The sequence below is a fragment of the Diceros bicornis genome, chromosome 7, assembly GCF_020826845.1.
Source record: "Diceros bicornis minor isolate mBicDic1 chromosome 7, mDicBic1.mat.cur, whole genome shotgun sequence".
Classification (NCBI taxonomy): Eukaryota; Metazoa; Chordata; class Mammalia; order Perissodactyla; family Rhinocerotidae; genus Diceros; species Diceros bicornis.
Window position 1 is genome coordinate 59,950,582 of NC_080746.1, and position 20,512 is coordinate 59,971,093.

A 20,512-nucleotide genomic window follows, 5' to 3' on the forward strand; every position below is an offset into this window, starting at 1 on the left:
TTCATGAATCCTCTATCTCTTATCTTAGAACTTGCCTTTGTCCCCTAGTTGATACGTAAGTCCTATGAACTCTGGGTGTTTGTCTTATCTATTGCTCTTGACCATGGTATAAGCATCCAAATGCTAAATTAAGCTGAATATTACAAGAAGCTGAGAGCTCATAAGAGTAAAATCATAGGGTACCACTTAGACAAGTTGACAAAAATTAGGGGCAACTCTTATACAATCAAGCCAATTTCTCCCCTGTCTCTGGATAATGGCCTTTCTATCCCTTTTCATGTTTTGTGAATATTATGGTATTATGAGGTGTCTGACTTTGGGAGGGTGTTCTGCGTGGTGAAAGGACAATTGTTTTTTTTTTCTATTCTCTTACTAAAATGCTCACTTTAGTATGCACATTGGATTGACATATTTTCTGGTTCTCATTAAGTCCAAAACCATTATATTAAATCACTTAAACCTAGACATCAGACCAGGTCTGGTCTTCTGTTATTATCTCCAGGACACTAAAGCATCAAAAATATTACTAATTATAGCTCTCCTCGGAGGAATTAAATAATTTCTATTTTAGCACTCTAGTATTCTGTTAACTTCTAACTTGGTGAGTCTGGGAATGTCAAGTTGCCTGGAAACAAAAGGATGAATCCACCACACTTTCTTTTCAAAAGCCAAGTGCTTTTGTTTTCTTTCTTCGTTTTTTCCCACAAAAAAGAAACTAATTATGTGATCTGATGGAGGTGTTATCTAACACTATGGTGTAATCATTTTGCAATATATAAGCCAAATTATTTTTGAAAAGGCTCTTCTTACTCAGAAGAATGTGAAGGTCGATCTCATAGTGAGAGCTGAGACACCAAGCAAGCATTCACATCACTCATGGGATGCTAACTGGGATGGAAATCCAAAATATCTTTTTATCTTTGCCCTACTTAGAGAAACAAAGGGGTGCTAATCTGCTTGGACAAAGAGTCTGGGTTTCTCAAAAATTATGTGAATTGAGAAAACTCTGTGCTTCAGGAAAGTAGCCTTCTTCACTTCGTCTTCCTTAACTGGGAGCATAGACCTGCCTTCTGTGGAAGTGCCGGCCTCCTGACTTCTCTTCCTGTTTCTGACATCTGCTTATCCCTCATCCCATTGGCTCCTTCTCTTGGAAGCAGCTGACAGAGAAGGGATCTCAGATTCACTAATCAGGCCCCCAATCCTTCTAAAGAGAGTAGAAGAGATTATATCTTGGCCCCAAGTTACTCACCTTTCTTGTCACAGCCTTCTCTAAGTTTCCTCATCCTGAAAGAGCCCAGGAAACCTCTGCAACTAAGATACTACCTTTATACCACTGGCTGGATGCCTTAGTGAGTTGCCACTCCCCAGGGATGTCCAGGCCACAGGCCACAGTCCATAGAGAATATTCCCTGCTTAGTGTTTCTTGGGCAATGGAGAATGTGTGGGTATGTGTGTTTGGTTGGAGAGTTATAAGGCAAATGAGATATTTGAGCAACTGAGTTGAGGAAGAGAAGGCTAGAATCATCATCATCTTTAAGTCCATCCATTCTACCACATCTGCAGGAAATTTTACTTGGCACCTCAATCTTTTCCGTTACTGTGTTCTTCAGTGATATCAGATATGCCATTTACAGTCACACGGAATACTTTCTGGCCCCTGCAAGTGACAGCCTTTCAGAGACTCAGGTTTAGTTGTTTCTATTTCCCTCTTCTCTCTCCTTGTTCCCCAGGGTTGTTCAAGCAGGTCAAGCAGCCCCACCTCCTGTGTCTGTTCCTCATATGACATTGTGAAAGCCCAATACTGTTCTACAGTAAATATGTATTGAATAATAGGAAGAGATAGATGAGGAATTAAGGACCTTAAGACAGAGAGAGATGAATGAGGGCAGATGTGTTTACTGGGATTTCTTTCATATCTCCGTTTTTATATCCTTAGAGATGAAGAGTGTCTTCCACCTAGAAAATTTTTCTTGCTATCTTCTTCCATCTCCAAGGGCTTCTTTTCTTTATAATAGAGTGAAATAAATTTAAAACATAAAGAGGCCTTAGAGCTGAAATGCAGAAGCATCTTTGTATGTGTGTGTGTGTGTAACAGCTTTATTGAGGTATAATTGATATACAAAAAACTGCATTTATTTAATGGATACAGTTTGATGAATTTGGATATATGCATACACCCATGAAATTATCATCACAATCAAAATAATAGACATATTCATCCCCTCCAAAAGTTATCTTGTTGCAAATGGCAGGATTTCTTTTTTTTGTCAAGGCTAAAAAATGTTCCACTGTATGCATATACCACATTTTCTTTATCCATTCACCTGTTGATGAACATTTGGTTTGTTGCAATATCTTGGATATTTTGAAATGATACTGCAATCAACACGGGAGTGCTAGATAAGTAAGGAATGTCTCTACATAATAAAGGACATATGTGACAAGCTGACAATGAACATCATACTCAACAGTGAAAAAACGAAATATTTTCTTCTAAGATCAAGAATAAGGCAAGGATGACCACTCTGTCCACTTCTATTCAATATAGTACTGAAAGTCTAATTAGACAAGAAAAAGAAATAAAGGCACCAAAATTGGAAATGAAGAAGTAAAATTATATCTGTTTGCAGATAACATGATCTTGTGTACAGAAAACACCAAAACCACATAAAAATACTGTTAGAACTAATAAACCAATTAAGTAAAGTTGCAGGATACAAAATCAATATACAAAAATCAATTGTGTTTTTATACAATAATAATGAACTACCCAAAAAGAACATTAAGAAAACATCTCCATTTACAATAGTGTCAAAAAGAATAAAATGCTTAGAAATAAACTTAACCAAGGAGGTAAAAGACTTATAGAGAGAAAACTACAAATCTTTGAAGAAAGAAGTTAAAGAAGACAGAAATAAATGGAGAGATATTGCATTATCATGGGTTGGAAGACTTAATTTTGTCAAAATGTCCTTATGACCCAAAGTTATCTACAAATTCAATGCAATTCTTATCAAAATATCAATGACACTTCTTACAGAAGAAGAAAAAAGAACCCTAAAATTCATATGTAACCACAAAAGACCTTAAATAGTCAAAGCAATCTTGAGATAGAAGAACAAAGCTGGAGGCATCACACTTCCTGATTCCAAAATATGTTACAAATGTGTACTAACTTAAAATAGTATGGTGCTGACATAAAAACTGACATGTAGAATAGAGAGCCCAGAAATAAAGTCACACATACACAGTCAACTGATTTTTGACATGTGTCCCAGGAATATACAAGGGACAAATGATAATCTCTTTAACCAATGTGTTGGGAAAACTGTATATCTCCATGCAAATGAATGAAATTGGACACTTACCTCACACCATATACAAAAATCAACTAGAAATGGATAAAAGATTTGAATATAATACCTGGTTAAATAAAATTCTTGGAAGAAAACATAAGGGAAAACCTTCATGACAGTGGACTTGGCAATGATTTATTGGACATGACACCAAAAACACAAGCAACAAAAGAAAAATTAGACAAGTAGGACTATATCAAACTAAAAAGTTAATGCAAAGCAAAGGAAACAATCGACAGTGAAAAGGCAACCTATGAAATGGGATAAAATATTTGCAAACCATATACCTGATAAGGGATTGGTATTGAAAAGGAACACCTACAACTCAATAGCAAAAAAACAAAACACCTGATTAAAAAAATGGGAAAAGGAACTGAATAAGCATTTCCCAAAGAAGGCATACAAATGGCCAACAGGTATATGAGGAGGGGCTCAACATTGCTAATTATTTGTGAAAAGCAAATCAAAGCCACAATGAGATATTACCTCACAACTATCAGGATGGCTATCATTAAAAAAAAAAAAAAAAAGGTAAGTATTGATGGGGATGTGGAGGAATTGGAACCCTTGTACACTATGTTGGTAATATAAACTGGTGCAGCCACGATGGAAAGCACTATGGAGGTCCTCAAAAAATTAAAAATAGAACTACCACATCATCCAGCAATCCCACTTCTGGATATATACTCGAAAGAACTGATATCAGGATCTCGAAGAGATATCTGCAGAAGCATCTTAAGAGAACATTTGTTTCCAAACGTTGCCCTCCAAATCGTGCTTCAACTTACAACTCCTCAATTTTCTGCCAGTGTGCCCGCCAGTGAAGACATTGCCTCCTGAGTGGTCTCTTTGGGACATCGGTGGAAAGAAGGCGTCTCTATCCAAAAGACATCAATTCCAATGGATTTTAAGAGGTGAGGGATAAGAGAGTTATGTGTAACTAAAGTCTAGGCTCTAATATTATAATCTCAGGCAATAGTGGAAGACCAGAGGAAGGCCTTTCTTGAACAAAAAGCTGCCCTTTTGGAGCAAAGGGTTCCCATTCGCTCCACAGCTGTGAAGAGCTGTATCTACAGCTTCCATTGCTTGGAAAGTGCTATAAATTTAGTAACTAGTTGATAACTAAATGAATGAATAAGCTTCCAGGTATTTTTTTAGGAATTATTATTCATAGATTTATTCAAGTAATATTCCTGAGACCACTGCTGGGTCAATCCCTTTTCTGGGTATGAAGGCATTCAGTGTGAATCAGGTTTTAGTGCTGCCTAACAGGAGCTAGAATAGATCAGTATAAAGGATGATTTCAATAGCAAGTGATAAGTGCTCTAAGAGAGATGTATCCAAGCTGCAAAGGGAGCAGAAGAGAGATCTGGGAACAGCATACAGAGAACAGAACCTTTTATCTCTTCCTGGAAGGACAGGAGTCTTCCAGTGAAGATGGAGAAGTCAGTAGGGGAGTACTATAGTAGTAAAGAAATCTGGGAGATCCATTCCCCAGGGCTGTGCAGTTATGGGTTCATCCCTCTGCTGCCTACATTTGGAGGTAAACGGCTGGAGGAATGCTAGACCCTGAGCCCAGAGGTCTTCATTTCTGACCAGATCCATAGGCCCTATGATACATTCTTCCACGTCTTAATTCATTCATTAAAACGTTATTTATTGAGCAGTGAGTTTTTATGTGCCAGGCTCAAGTTAAACCTTGAGAACATAGACAGAACTAAAACACAGTCCCTGATCCCTATCTTCAAGGATTTCATAGTCTCATATGTAATTATTTATAATTACAATATAGTGTCTAAGTCCTACAATTGAAGGAAGCAAGAGTGCTGAGGGATCGCTGTTGAAACCCCTGACTTGGCTTGGGATGGCAGTGGGGAAAGTCTCAATTCAAATCTTAACGGAAATCACATTCTAATCAAGAGGAATTAATTTGTTTGTTCTGCATTCTAATTCTGCACTCTTTCTTTTTTTTTTTTTTGTGAGGAAGGTCGGCCCTGATCTAACATCTGCCAATCCTCCTTTTTTTTGGCTGAGGAAGACTGGCCCTGGGCTAACATCCATGCCCATCTTCCCCTACTTTATATGGGATGCCACCACAGCACGGCTTACCAAGCGGTGCGTCAGTGCACGCCCGGGATCCAAACCGGTGAACCCCGGGCCACTGCAGCGGAGCCCGCGCACTTAACCGCTTGCCCCACTGGGCCGGCCCCTAATTCTGCACTCTTAACACCAATGGATCACCTTACCCAGGCTTAGTCATGGGTCCTCTCCCAGCATTCAGTAATTATCTGAGTGTCTCTCTCTCTTGATATATAGGACCATGAGCATGAGGGTCTCCCTCTCTCTCTCTCCACCTCCTCTTTCCACACACACACACACACACACACATATGCAAACACACATTTTTTTCTGCGGACTCATTTGGAAGTAAATTGTAGACATTGCAACCTTCTCGATAAATATTATGAATGCACCTCCTAAAAAGAGATTCTCTTACGAAACCACCGAATCATTTTCAAACCTAAATGAATTATAGTAACCTGATAGTATTATCAGTATACAATACATATTCAAATTTCACAATTGTCCTGATAATGACTAAGTTAATGCTAGTATTCAGTTGTTATGTCCCTTTAATTTCTTTTAATTTAGATTAATTCCCCTGACATAGTTTTATAACATTGCATTTTTAAAAAGATTCTAGGCCAGTATGTGTGTGTGTGTCTGAAATGCTTCCCATATTCGAGATTTTTCTGATAATTTCCTCATGGTTAGATTCACCTTGAACATTTTTGATAGGAATTTTACATATGTGATATTATGTTCTTATTGTTCATCTCATAAGGTACATAAGGTCAAATTATTCAAATTATTGGTTAAGCTAAATTTGATCACTTGCTTAAGGTAGCAATTGCCAATCTTTTCACTGTTAAAGGACGTTCATCCTTTTCTATTTAGTAAGTAAGCTGTGTAGTGTTACTTAGAGACTATGTGAATATTCTGTTTCCCAACATCCTTTACACATTTGTTGATTATTTTTAAGTTACATTAAAAACTGCAAAAAGATAATTTTATAAATCCATCAATACTTTAACATTTCTTACATGACATATTTTTATAAAAGAGTTTTCTTTTTTTCCTTCTTCTTTTCTCCTTCTTTGTTTTGAATATCACTGTGGACTCACACTTTTTTAAAAAACTCAATTTGTGATCATCAATTGCTGTCAAAATTATTTTTAGTCTTCCAGTTGACCCACTTTTGGCCACTGGTAGCCCATTCAAATGAGATTCTGTGTATATATATTTTTTACATGACGTTATTGTTTTTGTATTCTTTATTGCTTCAGGCATAAGCTATTCCAGTATCACCTGATTCATGCTGAGAACTACCATTGCTCCAAGGACTCCAGGTTATTTGTAGTGGGGAAGTGTATTTAGAAAGCAGGAGGTGGGTGCTAACTGTACTCACTGCTACTGGTGTCACTGCTTCCAGGCACTTTCAGAAGACAAAGAAAGGAAATGTAGAGATACAATTTTTTAAAAGTACATCCACTTTTTTCCATTACTGGTGACACTGACTTAATTTTAGCTTCCATTCTCTCTTTCCTAGTCTGTCACAACAACCTCTTAGATGGTTTCCTTGGTTCTTTTTCTCCTCCACTTTCACCTTTCTAATCTGTAATGCACAGGTAAGCCTGTGCAACCTTTAACAATGCAATAGCCTTTCCATGGCTGGGTTTTAAACAAAGAATGAAGGTCAAATGTTTCAATAGGTCTGAGAGGCACCAAGAAGTCTCTCCACTGCCCATCATTTATTTATAGCTCATCTCCTATTCTTCTCCCTCCAACATAAGCATAGTTTTTGCTGAGCCACATATAATGACTAACCTTTCCAGGAGCATAACAAGTTATTCCACAGCTCAGTTTTTTGTTTTTGTGTTTTTTACATTCTTTTCCCCTTCTTAGGTGTGTCCCCCCCTTGACTATCTTTTCTAACTCATACTCACATTTCGGCCTACTTACCTGCTTCCTTTCTCATTTCCTCTTGACAAGGCAGTAAGCCCTCTTCTAGGTTCCTATAGCACTTTGTGTGTACCTATCACAGCTCCATTAAACTTGATTATAATTGTGTATTGACAGGCCTCTGGCCCCAATGGAGAGAGGAGACCATGTATAATGTATTTTAATATTTCTAGTAATAAGCACAGATTCTTGTACAAATAAACACTAAAAAATATCTGAAGTTAATGAGTGCAGGAAAGAATCAAGACTGTTCATCCAACAGTCTGATGGTATCCATTTACATGTCATACTCTTGATAATATGTCTAGGTGAAGGCTCTGAATAAGGGCAAACCAGACATATTTCCTCTCAGACTCTGTGCTTGTTTCTTGGTTTCGTCAGCCTTGCCTCATCAGCACCCCAAGCATGGCCTCCCTGATGGGCTTGGATTTCACACTGTAGATGATGGGGTTGAGCACAGGGGGCACTACCAGGTACAAATAGGCAACAAGAGTATGAACAATGGCGGGCAGATGCCTCCCAAAATGGTGGATCATGGACACTCCAATGACTGGGATGTAGACAATCAGAACAGCTAAGATATGAGAAACACAAGTGTTAAGGGCCCAGGCACACTTCTTGAGAGAGACCAGATGCATCACTGTATGAAGAATAAGGGTATAAGACAGGACAACAAGCAGGGAGTCTGCAACCAACGTGGACAGAACTACGTACAGCCCATAAAGGATATTGACAGTAATGTCAGCACAGGCCCGTTTCATGACATCTGCATGGAAACAGAATGAGTGGGACAGGAGGATCTTGCCAGGGCAAAAATTCCGTCGCTTCAGTAAGAAGGGCACAAGGAAGAGGGACACAGAGGCTCGAATCACAATGGCCAGCCCAATCCTGATGATGACATTATTTGTGAGGACAGCTGCATACCGCAGGGGATTGGAGATGGCCACAAAGCGGTCAAATGACATGGCCAGCAGCACCGAGGACTCCACCACAGAGAAAGAGTGGAGGAAGAACATCTGGACCAGGCAGGCATTGAAGCCGATGAGCCGATGGTCAAACCAGAGCAGAGCCAGGGTGGTGGGCAGTGTGGAAAAGGTGAGGCCCACATCGGTGAGGGCCAGCATGGACAGGAAGTAGTACATGGGCTGGTGCAGGCTGGGAGTCCTCTTCACAGCCAAGAGGATCAGGCAGTTTCCAGTGAGGGCCGCAGTGTACATGGTGGAGAAGGAGATGGAGATCCAGCTGTGAATGGCCTCCAGCCCTGGGATGCCAATCATCAGGAAGGCAGGTGGCTGAAAGAAGGAGATGTTGCCATAGGACTGGGAAGGGAGCATCCTTGGGGGACAGATGAGGTCTCCACAAAGATGTGACCTCTTCAATCTGGGCAGACAGACAGACACTGACAGGATACCTGTCATTAGGTAGACATTTATGTATGCTGTATAGGTTTTATCATTAATTATTTCCCATTTTCTCAGCTCTTACTTTGTATTTTCAACTGTTCCGGGAATGTACATGCATTAGCTAATGTACCTCAAAACAAATGCAGAATATAGGGTATGGTTAACTTCTCCATGATTACCAGAAAATTAACGACTGAAGTGGATTTAGAATTCAGTTGTTTCTAAATGTAAATTCTGTACTCTTTCCCCTCTATCATGTGTCTTTGTTAAGCGATGTTTGTTAATACTCTTTAATATGTAAAGCACCCTCTAAATGCTCCTCATCATCATCACCATCATGAACATCACCTCTTCATCATCATAGTCTTTGTCTTCATCATTATTCCATGGTTACTGCATTTTGTAGTATTCTAAATGTTTTCCCATAATTATCTCATGTTTTCTCACAATTACCTTGCTGATAGAAAGAGAAGGGAAATATTTTAGCTAAAGTTAAGGGAGAGAACTTCTTAAGACCATCAAAGGAAGAAAACAGTACAGCTTTCCCCTGAACCCATTATTAGAACTGAGGATTATTTTGTGTTCGGAGGGTTGAGTACAAATCCTGGGACATTCTCTTTTAATCAAGTCCCAGTAATGACAAAGTCCCAGGCTAAAAATGAAAATAAATACTATGAAAGTTTTGGTAAATGAAGAGAGAACTGATTCACATCAGGTCACTGAACACAGTTAAATATTTGGGGTCCATCTGTGCCTTGCCCTGAGAATATCAGCCTGAGTTGTTGGATGTCCTTGGCTACACATTGCTTTTCAGCAATCATCCCCTCATTTCATTCATTCAACATTCCCTACAACCTTTAGAATATCAGCCAAATGTTTTGTTCAGCCTTTAGCACACAAATCTTGAGGTCTGGACTTGTCCTTGAATGCGCCTCCTTGTAAATCGTTCAGCACTGCCATCTGTCCTAACTGAGGGGTTAGAATTTCCACTGACACCAACTGAAAACAGGGATCAAAGACATAAATTTAGGCCCCTTTAATGTTCAGTGGGATCTGTCTGAGTAACGTCATTAATTTTAGTGTCTGATGCTGGGCAAATAAATTTAATAATTTATTATTAAATATCTCATGTTTCAGATATTAGACTTCTCACATTTTGTTTGTAAATAATATCTCTCAGTTTCAAAAAGAACCATGTGCTGTAAGTATTATTGTAGCTTTTGAACAAATAATACTAATAACAATAATAATGATAATGTTATCAATCCTGGAGAATATTCCATGTGCATTTGAAAAGAACGTGTAGTCTTCGGTTTTTGGATGGAATGCTCTGTATATATCTACTAGGTCCATCTGTTCTAGTGTGTCGTTTAAGGCCAGTGTTTCCTTATTGATATTCTGTTTGGATGATCTATCCGTTGGTGTAAGTGGAGTGTTAAAGTCCCCTACTATTATTGTGTTACTGTCTATTTCTGTTTTTATGTCTGTTCATAATTGCTTTATATATTTAGGTGCACCTACGTTGGGTGTGTAGATATTTACAACTGTTACATCCTCTTGTTGGATTGTTCCCTCGATCATTATGTAATGTCCTTCTTTGTCTCTTTTTACAGTTTTTGTTTTAAAGTCTATTTTGTCTGATATGAGTACTGCTACCCCAGCTTTCTTTTCATTGCCATTTGCGTGGAGTATCTTTTTCCATCCCTTCACTTTCAGTTTGTGAGTGTCTTTAGGTCTGAAGTGTGTCTCTTGCATGCAGCATATATATGGGTCTTGTTTTTTTATCCAGTCAGCCACCCTATGCCTTTTAATTGGAGCATTTAGTCCATTGACGTTTAAAGTAGCTATTGATAAGTATGTACTTACTACCATTTTTTAACTTTTTTTTTTTCCTCAGTGTTTTAGTAGTCCTTCTCTGTTCCTTTCTTCTTCTAGACAGAATTGATGGTCACTTTAGTTTGGCCTCTGTCTGAAAGCTGTACTCTTTAACTCCTCTCCTCCCTCCTTTTATGTTTTTGATATCATATCTAACCTCTTTTTTGTGCATTTGTATCCATTACGTTCTTATCATGGAAATAGATAATTTTTCCTATTTGTGGTCTTCTCTTTTCCCCTTAAATCAGTCCCTTTAACATTTCTTGTAGCACTGGTTTCTTGGTGACAAACTCCTTTAATTTTTGCTTGTCTGGGAAAATTTTGATCTCTCCTTCCATTTTGAATGATAACCTTGCTGGGTAGAGTATTCTTGGCTGTAAGTTTTTTCCTTTTAGCACTTTAAATATATCATGCCATTCTCTTCTAGCCTGTAAGGTTTCTGCTGAGAAGTCAGCGATAGCCTTATGGGGTTTCCTTTGTATGTAACTTGACATTCTCTTGTGGCTTTTAGGATTCTCTCTTTATTTTTAATTCTGGACATTTTGATTATGATGTGTTTTGGTGTGGGCCTAAATGGATTAAAGACTTGAATGTAAGACCTGAAACTGTGAAACTTCTAGAAGAAAACATAGGCAGTACGCTCTTCGACATCGGTCTTAGCAACATATTTTCAAACACCATGTCTGACCGGGCAAGAGAAACAATAGAAAAAATAAACAAATGGGACTACATCAAACTAAAAAGCTTCTGCACAGCAAAGGAAACCATCAACAAAATGAAAAGACAACTTAACAATTGGGAGAAGATATTTGCAAACCATACATCTGATAAGGGCTTAATCTCCAAAATATATGAAGAACTCATGCATCTCAACAACAAAAAAACTAACAACCCAATTAAAAAATGGGCAAAAGACCTGAACAGACATTTCTCCAAAGAAGATATACAGATGGCCAACAGACACATGAAAAGATGTTCAAAATCACTAACTATCAGGGAAATGCAAATCAAAACTACAATGAGATATCACCTCACGCCCGTCAGAATGGCTATAATTAACAAGACAGGAAACAACATGTGTTGGAGAAGATGTGGAGAGAAGGGAACTCTCATACACTGCTGGTGGGAGTGCAAACTGGTGCAGCCACTATGGAAAGCAGTGTGGAGATTCCTCAAAAAATCAAGGATAGAACTACCATATGATTCAGCTATTCCACCATTGGGTATTTACCCAAGGAACTTGAAAACACCAATTTGTAAAGGTACATGCACCCCTGTGTTCATTGCAGCGTTATTCACAATAGCCAAGACTTGGAAGCAACCTAAGTGCCCATCAAGGGACGAATGGATAAAGAAGCTGTGGTATATATACACAATGGAATACTACTCAGCCATAAGAAACGATCAAATCCAGCCATTTGTGACAACATGGATGGACATTGAGGGTATTATGCAAAGTGAAATAAGTCAGAGGGAGAAGGTCAAATACCGTATGATTTCCTTCTTTAAGTAGTAGATAATAACAACAATAAACAAACACATAGAGACAGAAATTGGATTGGTGGTTACCAGAGGGGAAAGGAGGAGGGAGGAGGGTGAAAGGGATAATTCGGTACATATGTGTGGTGATGGGTTGTAATTAATATTTTGGTGGTGAACATGATGTAATCTATGCAGAAATAGAAGTATAATGATGTACACCTGAAATTTTTACAATGTTATAAACCAATGTTACTGCAATAAACAAAAAATTAAAAAAAAAATCAGAAAAAATAGAACTAACCCAGGGCTTAGTTTAGTATAAAATAGTCATTCCCGAGGATGCTGTACATCCAAAGAGATGGGCTACTAATGTGGCTCTGAGTTTTCTCGTAGCCAATCCAGAGGAAAACAGAAGCAGTTACGTGACTATGTGGTGTCTGTAGCATAAAAACAGTTTGTTCTTTTATCATGTCTGTGTATTCCTTCTATGATAATTTTAAACTATTGAATTTAAAATAAAACATCAACACCAAAAAAAAAAAATAATGATAATGTTACAAAGTAAATAAAACTGGAGGGGAGAGGCTTAGTGAGTTCCTCTAGGCCATGCTGAAAATGAGTCCAAATTCACATTCAGGTCTGTTTGGCTTGAACACTTGCAGTAGTCTCGTACTGCCTGTGTTGGCCCTGGGCTGTACTGGAGGCTGCAGATTTGTAAGGTGTGGGGCTGGTGGGATCAGATTATCTGGAAGAGCTTGTTTTCTTGTGATGTTTCTTGGTGACATGATTTGGGACTCTGTAAATGAACCTCCTTCCTATTTCTCCAAAAATTTCCTTTTTACTCCTAATTGTGACCCTTTGGGTCTTTCTTATAAAGCCATTTGCATTTTATTTTGTTAACTATCTCCTCTTCCTGCTTTTCTTTTTATTAATCCAAATCACGTTTCTTCAGAAATCTCTTTCAATCTCATTGTTCTGATTTTGATGATTTCAAAATTTCTGTCCTGTTTTTTTTTGCTTTTTTTCAGGCACAATGGATAAATGAATAACTGAATGAAGACTCTTTAATTTTATACTCCAGTTCCCCTCCACCCCAAACCTTAATATAGCACCTCCTAGGTGCATATGTTTACAACTTATACTAGTTAGTTTGTACATAGTAAAGACCAGTGGCGCCTTGAGATTAATATAGTTAATATTTATTTTTATCTGATCTTATTTGGGTTTACTTAGGATCAAGCCAGGAAATGCTCTTTGTCACTGGTAGCTGAAGAGAGAGTGAATTCTGGGCTCTCCATTTAACTTGCATAACTCTGAGAATGTATCTTACCTGGGATTAATGTCAGTTCTCTTTCTGTCATCCTTCATTGATTTGTCTATTGGTGAGGCACTCACAAATCCTCCATCCCTTACCTTAGAACTTGCCTTTGTCCCCTGGTTGATATGCAGGTCCTATTAAGTCTTGGTATTTGTCTAATCTATTGCTCTTGGCAGTGGTAGAAGGATCCAAATGCTAAATTAAGCTGAATATTACAAGAAGCTTAGAGCTCAAAAGGGTAAAATTATAGGGTGTCATTTAAGACAGCTTGACAAAAATTAGGAGCAACTCTATACAATGAAGCCAATTTCTCCCCTGTCTCTGGATAATGTTCTTTCTATCCCTTTTCATATTTTATGAATATTACAGTGTTATGAGAGGCTTGACATTGGGATGGGATTCTGTGTGTAAATGACATTTTTTTTTATTCTGTTCTTTTTAAAATGCCCATTTTAGTAGCCAGGTTGGATTGACAGGTTTTCTGGTTTCCATGATGTCCAAAGGCATTATATTAAATCACTTAAACCTGGAAATCAGACCGGTTTTGTCTTCTATTATTATCTCCAGGACACTTAAATGGTCAAAGATATTACAAATTATAGCTCTCCCATTAGGAATTAAATCATTTCCATTTTAGCACTCTAGAATTCTGCTAACTTGTGAGTGGGTGTATCTGGGAAAGTCAAGTTGCCTGGAAACAATAGGGTGAAACTTCCATGCTTTCTTTACTTTACCCAAAGCCAAATTCTTTTGTTTTTCTTTCCCACAGGAAAGCAGTGGTAGTCATATGACCTGATAGAGGTGTCATCTAACACTATGGTGTAATCATTTTGCAATATATAAACCACGTGCTTTTCTAAAAACTCTTCTCACTTAGAAGAAAGTGAAGGACCGTCTCATAGTGAGAGTTGAGACACCAAGCAAAGATTCAGATCACTCATGGGATGCTAAGTGGGATGGGGTTTTAAGAAACCCTTTATACTGTTGTCCTACTTAGAGAAACAAAACGGCGCTAATCTGCTTGGAGTCAGAGTCTGGGTTTCTGAATAATTATCTGAATTGGGAAATCTCTGGGCTTTAGTAGCCTTTTTTACTTCCTCTCCCTTATCTAAGGGCATAGACCTTCCATCTATGGAAGTCCAGGCCTCCTTGCTTCACTTCCTGTTTCTGACCTCTGCTCAACCCCCATCCCATTGGCTCCTCCACCTGGCAGCATTTGACAGAACTGGGATCTCAGAGTCACTAACCAGGCCCTGATCCTTCTAAATTGTGTGGAGAGGATTCTATCTGGGCCCGAATTTACTCACCCTGCTTGTTGTCACAGCCTTCTGTACCTCTCCACATCCTGAGGGAGCCCAGGAAAACTCTGCAACTAAAATACTACCTTTATACCACTGGCTGGATGCCTTAGTGAATTGCTGCTCCCCAGGGATGTCCAGGCCACAGGCAACAGGCCACAGAGGATATTCTCTGCTTAGTTTTTCCTTGGCAATGAAGAATGCATGGGATATGTGTGTTGGGTTGGAGAGTTATAAGGGAAATGAAATATTTGGGCAACTGAGTTGAGGAGAAGTCTAGAATCATCAAAATCTTTAAGTTCATCCATTCTACCACATCTTCAGGAAATTTTACTTGGCACTTCAATCTTTTCCGTTACTGTGTTTTTCAGTGATATCAGATCTGCCATTTACAGTCACACAGAATACTTTCTGGCCCCTCCAAGTGACAGCCTTTCAGATATTCAGGTTTATTTTGTCTATTCCCTCCACTCTCTTCTTGTTCCCCATGGTTTTCAAACAGGTTAAGCCACCCCACCTCTTGTGTCTGTTCCTCATGTGACATTATGAAAGCCCCATTCTGTTCCACAACCAATATGCATTAAGTAATCAGAGGAGACAGACGAAGATGAAGGGGCCCTAAGAAATGGAGAGATGAACAGGGGCAGGCATGTTACAGGGAGCTCTTCCATATCTCTGTTTTTATGTTGTTAGAAAGGCGGAGTGTTTTCCAATCTAGGAAACTTTTCTTGCTATCTTGTTCTGTCCCCAGTGTCTTCCTTTCTTTCTAAAAGAGTGAAATAATTTGAAAACATGAAGAGGCCCCAGGCTGAAATGCAGAAGCATCTTTGTGTGTGGGTGTGTGTCTTTTTGTGTGTGTGTGTGTAACAGCTTTATTGATGTATAATTGATACACAAAAATCTGAATTATTTAACTTATACAGTTTGATGAATTTGGACATATGCATATACTCATTAAATCATCATCATAATCAAGGTAATAGATATATTCATCCCCTCCAAAAGCTTCCTTGTTGCCGAAGGCAGGATTTTTTAATTTTTTTAAGTATGAATAATATTCCACTGTGTGCATATAACACATTTTCTTTATCCATTCATCTATTGATGAATATTTGGGTTGCTGCAATATCTTGACTATTTTGAATGATGCTGCAAAATGAAAATGGGAGTGCTAGATAAGTAAGGAATATCTCTCAACATGATAAAGGACATATGTGACAAGCCCGCAATGAACATCATACTCAATGATGAAAACTGAAAGCTTTTCCTCTAAGATTAGGAACAAGGCAAGTATGCCCACTCTGTCCACTTCTATTCCACATAGCACTGAAAGTTGTTGCAAGAGCAATTAGACAAGAAAAAGAAATAAAGCTATCTAACTTGGAAATGAAGAAGTAAAATTATCTTTGTTTGCAGATAACATGATCTTATGTGTAGAAAACCCCAAAAACTCCATTAAAAATCTGTTAGAACTAATAAACAAATTTAGTAAAGTTGCATGATAGAAAATCAATATACAAAAATCAGTTGTGTTTCTATACATTAACAATATTCTACCCATAGAGGAAATTAAGATAATAATCCAACTTACAATAGCCTCGAGAAAAATAAAACACTTAGGAATAAACTTAACCAGGGATGTGAAAGACTTATACACTGAAAACTACAGAGTGTTGATGAAAGAAATTAAAGACAACAAGTAAATGGAAAGACGTTGTGTTATCATGGATTAGAAGACTAAATATTGTTATAATGTCCATGTTACCCAAAGTTATCTACAAATTTGATGCAATTCCTATCATAATCTCAAAGATATTTTTTACAGAAATAGAAAAAAACGGTCTTAAAATTCACATGTAACCACAAGAGATCTTAAATTGTCAAAGCTATCTTGAGATTGAAGAACAAAGCTGGAGGCATCACACTTCTTGATTTCAAAATATTTTACAAATTTTTAGTAATTTAAAACAGTATGGAACTGTCCTAAAAACTGACATGTAGAATAGAAAGTCCGGAAATAAACTCACACATACATAGTCCATTGATTATTGACAGGAGTCCAAAGAATGTACAATAGGAAAAGGGAATGCTTTTTAACTAATGGTGTTGGGAAAACTGGATAACCTCAGGCAGATGAATGAAATTGGGCCCTTATTTCACACCATATTCAAAAATCAACTAAAAATGGATTAAAGATTTAAACATGAGACCTGAAACTATAAAACTCCTAGAAGAAAACATAAAGGAAATGCTTCATGACATTGGACTTGGCAATGGTTTATTGGACATACCCAAAAACACAAGCAACAAAAGCAAAATTACACAAGTGGGACTACATCAAACTAAAAAAGTATAATCAACAGAGTGAAAAGGGAACCTATGGAATGGGAGAAAATATCTGCAAACCACATACCTGATAAGGGATTAAAAAAAAAAGTAAGGATTGATGAGGATGTGGAGAAATTGGAACCCTTGTATACTGCTGTTGGTAAGGTAAACTGGTGCAGCCACTATGGAAAACAGTACGGAGGTCCTCAAAAAATTAAAAATAGAATTACCATATAATCCAGCAATCCCACTTCTGAATATGAACCCCAAAATTGATATCAGAATCTCAAAGAGGTATGTGCAGAAGTATCAGAAGATAACATTTGTTTCCAAACATTGGCCCCCAAATCCTGCTTCAACTTACCACACCCAAGTTTTTGCCAGTGTGCGTGCCAGCGAATAAAGTGTCTGTCTGAGTGGTTTCTTTGGGATGACCTTTGAGGTGTCTCTATCCAAGGGACAGTGAATTTTAAGAGGTGAGGCAGAGGAGAGGGATGTGTAACCAAAGTGTAGAGTCTCAAATATTATACACTAAGGCAATAGTGGAAGACCAGAGGAAGGCCATTCTGGAGCAAAGATGTGTCCTTTTGAAGCAAGGGATTCCCATTTGCTCCATAACTGTGAAGATCTGTAGATACAGCTTCCATTGTTTGGAATATGGTGTAAACTTAGCAACCAGTTGTTGAATAAACAAATGATTAAACTTCAGAGTATTTATTCCAGAATTATAATTCATAAATAGGTTTATTCCAGTAATGTTCCTGAAGCCACCTCTGGGTCAATCCCTTTTCTGAGTAATGAAGGCATTCAATGTGAATCAGATTTCAGTACTGCCTTGCAGGAGCTAGAACAGATCAGCACAAAGGATGATTTCAGTAGCAAGTGAGAATGGTGCTAAGAGAGATGTATCTAAGCTGCAAAGGGATCAGAAGAGAGAAGATCCAGTAAAAGCACACAGAGAACAGAACATTTTATCTCTTTCTGGAAGGACTAGAGTCTTCCAGTGAAGATGGAGAAAAAAGTAGGGGAGTACTATAGCAGCAAAGAAGCTGGGAGATCTACTCCCAAAGGCTATGCAGTTATGAACTCATCCCTCTGCTGCCTACATTTAGGGGTATACTGGGGGAGGAATGCTAGAACCTGAGCCCAGATATCTTCATTTCTGACAAGACCCACAGGCCCTATGATACATTCTTCCACATCTTCATTCATTCATTAAAACGTTATTTATTGAGCAGTGAGTTTTTATGTGTCAGGCCTAAGTTAAGCATCAGGGACACAGAGAGAAATAAAATATAGTCCTTGATCCCCAGCCTCAAGGATTTCACAGTCTCATATGCAATTATTTATGATTACAATGTAGTGCGTAAGTACTACAATTGAAGGAAGCACAGCGTGCTGAGAGATCACTGTCAAAACCCTTAACTTGGCTTGGGGTTAGAGTGGGCAAAGTCTGAATTCAAGTCTTAATGGACATCACATTTTAGTCAAGAGGAAATACAATTATTTTGCTTCCTCTGCATTCTACTTCTGCCTTCTTAGCACCAATGGATCAGCTTACCCAGGATCAGCCTTCGTTCCTCTCCTAGCATTCAATAATTATCTGAGTGAATGTCCTCTCTCTCTCGATATATGGGACCCTGAGTATGAGGGTCTCCCTCTCCATCTCTCTCCTTCTCTCCCTCTTCCTCTCTCCACACACACACACACACTACACACATACACAGATTTTTCCACAGACACATTTGAAAGTAAATTGTAAACATTACAACCCTACTTAATAAATAGTAAGCATGTACCTCCTAAAAATAGATTTCCCTACATAACCACAAAACCATTTTCAAACCTAAGCAAGTTATACTAATCTAATAATATCATCAATACATAATACATATTCAACTTTCACAATTGTCCTAATAATGACTAGTTAATGGTAGTATTTGGTTATTATGCCCCTTTAATCCCTTTTAATTTAGATTAATTCACCTGTCATAGTTTTTATAACATGGCATTTTTTAAAGATTTCAGGCTAGTGTGTGTGTGTGTGTGTGTGTGTGTGCAATGCTTCCCATATTTGAGATTTCTTTTCTTATAATTTCCTCATGGTTAGACTCATGTTGAATATTTCTGGTAGGAATTTATACATGTAATGTTGTATTCTTATTGTTCTGCCCAGAAGGTACATTAGGTCATGTTATCTCATTATTGGGTGAACTAAATTTGATCACTTGTTTAAGGTAGTAATTGCCAATCTTTTTATTGTTAAGTTACATTCATCCTTTTCTACTTAGTTAGTTGGCTGTGCATTTGTACATTGAGACTGTGTGATGTTTCCCAACATCCTCTATGCATTTGTTGGTTTTTTTTTTTTTTTTTGGTGAGGAAGATTAGCCCTGAGCTAACATCCAATGCCAATCCTACACATTTTTGCTGAGGAAGCTTGGCCCTGGGCTAACATCTGTGCCCATCTTCCTCTACTTTATATGGGCCGTCGCCACAGCATGGCTTGACAAGTGGTGCATCTGCACCTGGGATCCGAACCTGCAAACCCCAGGTCGCCAAAGTGGAATGTGCAAACTTAACTGCTATACCACCGAGCCGGCCCCTTGATTATTTTTAAATTACATTAAAAACTAGAAAAAGGTAATTTTATAAATTTATCAATACTTTAGCATTTATTACATGACATTCTTCTCTAAAGAGGAGTTTTCTTTTTTTTTCCCCCCATCTTCTTTTTTCCTTCTTTGTTTTGAATATCACTACGGACTTACTTTTTTAAAAAACTCAATTCATGATCATTAATTGCTGTCAAAATTATTTTTAATGGTCCGGTTGACCCACCTTTCACCACTGGTGGCCCCTTCAAATGAGATTCTGTGTATATATATGTTTTTTACAAGTCCCTATTGTCTTTGTATTCTTTATGGCTTCAGGCATGAGCTATTCCAGTATCACCTTATGTTTTCCCACTTTATGCCTGGAATTACCATTGCTCCTTTGATCCCAGGTTATTTCTAGTGGGAAATGGTGTTTAGAAAGCAACAGGTTCATCCTAGCTCTGCTCACTGCTACTGGTGTCATTGCTTCCAGGCACTTTCAGAAGAAAAAGGAGGGAAATGTAGAGATACAATTTTTTTTTTTTTAAAGATTTTATTTATTTATTTTTCCCCCAAAGCCCCGGTAGATAGTTGTATGTCGTAGTTGCACATCCATTCTAGTTGCTGTATGTGGGACGCGGCCTCAGCATGGCCGGAGAAGCGGTGTGGTGGTGCTCGCCCGGGATCCGAACCCGGGCCGCCAGCAGCGGAGCGCGCGCACTTAACCGCTAAGCCACGGGACCGGCCCTAGAGATACAATTTTTAAAAATACATCTACTTTTTCCACTAGTGATGACGCTGACTTTATTTTAGCTTCCATTCCCTTTTTCCT

At 38.2% G+C, this 20,512-nt stretch overlaps 1 protein-coding gene across 1 annotated transcript; it reads right to left on the reverse strand.

Annotated features, from left to right (window-relative positions):
- Window positions 1-7,756: 7,756 nt before the first annotated feature.
- On the reverse strand, window positions 7,757-8,713 carry LOC131408709 (olfactory receptor 51I2-like). Its single transcript, XM_058545758.1, has one exon. The coding sequence runs from the start codon at window positions 8,711-8,713 to the stop codon at window positions 7,757-7,759; it is 957 nt and encodes a 318-aa protein (XP_058401741.1).
- Between the last annotated feature and the right edge of the window lie 11,799 nt (window positions 8,714-20,512).

Excerpts from the sequence above, each read along its gene's own strand:
- LOC131408709 (XM_058545758.1), bottom strand. The coding sequence starts at position 8,713 with ATGCTCCCTTCCCAGTCCTATGGCAACATCTCCTTCTTTCAGCCACCT.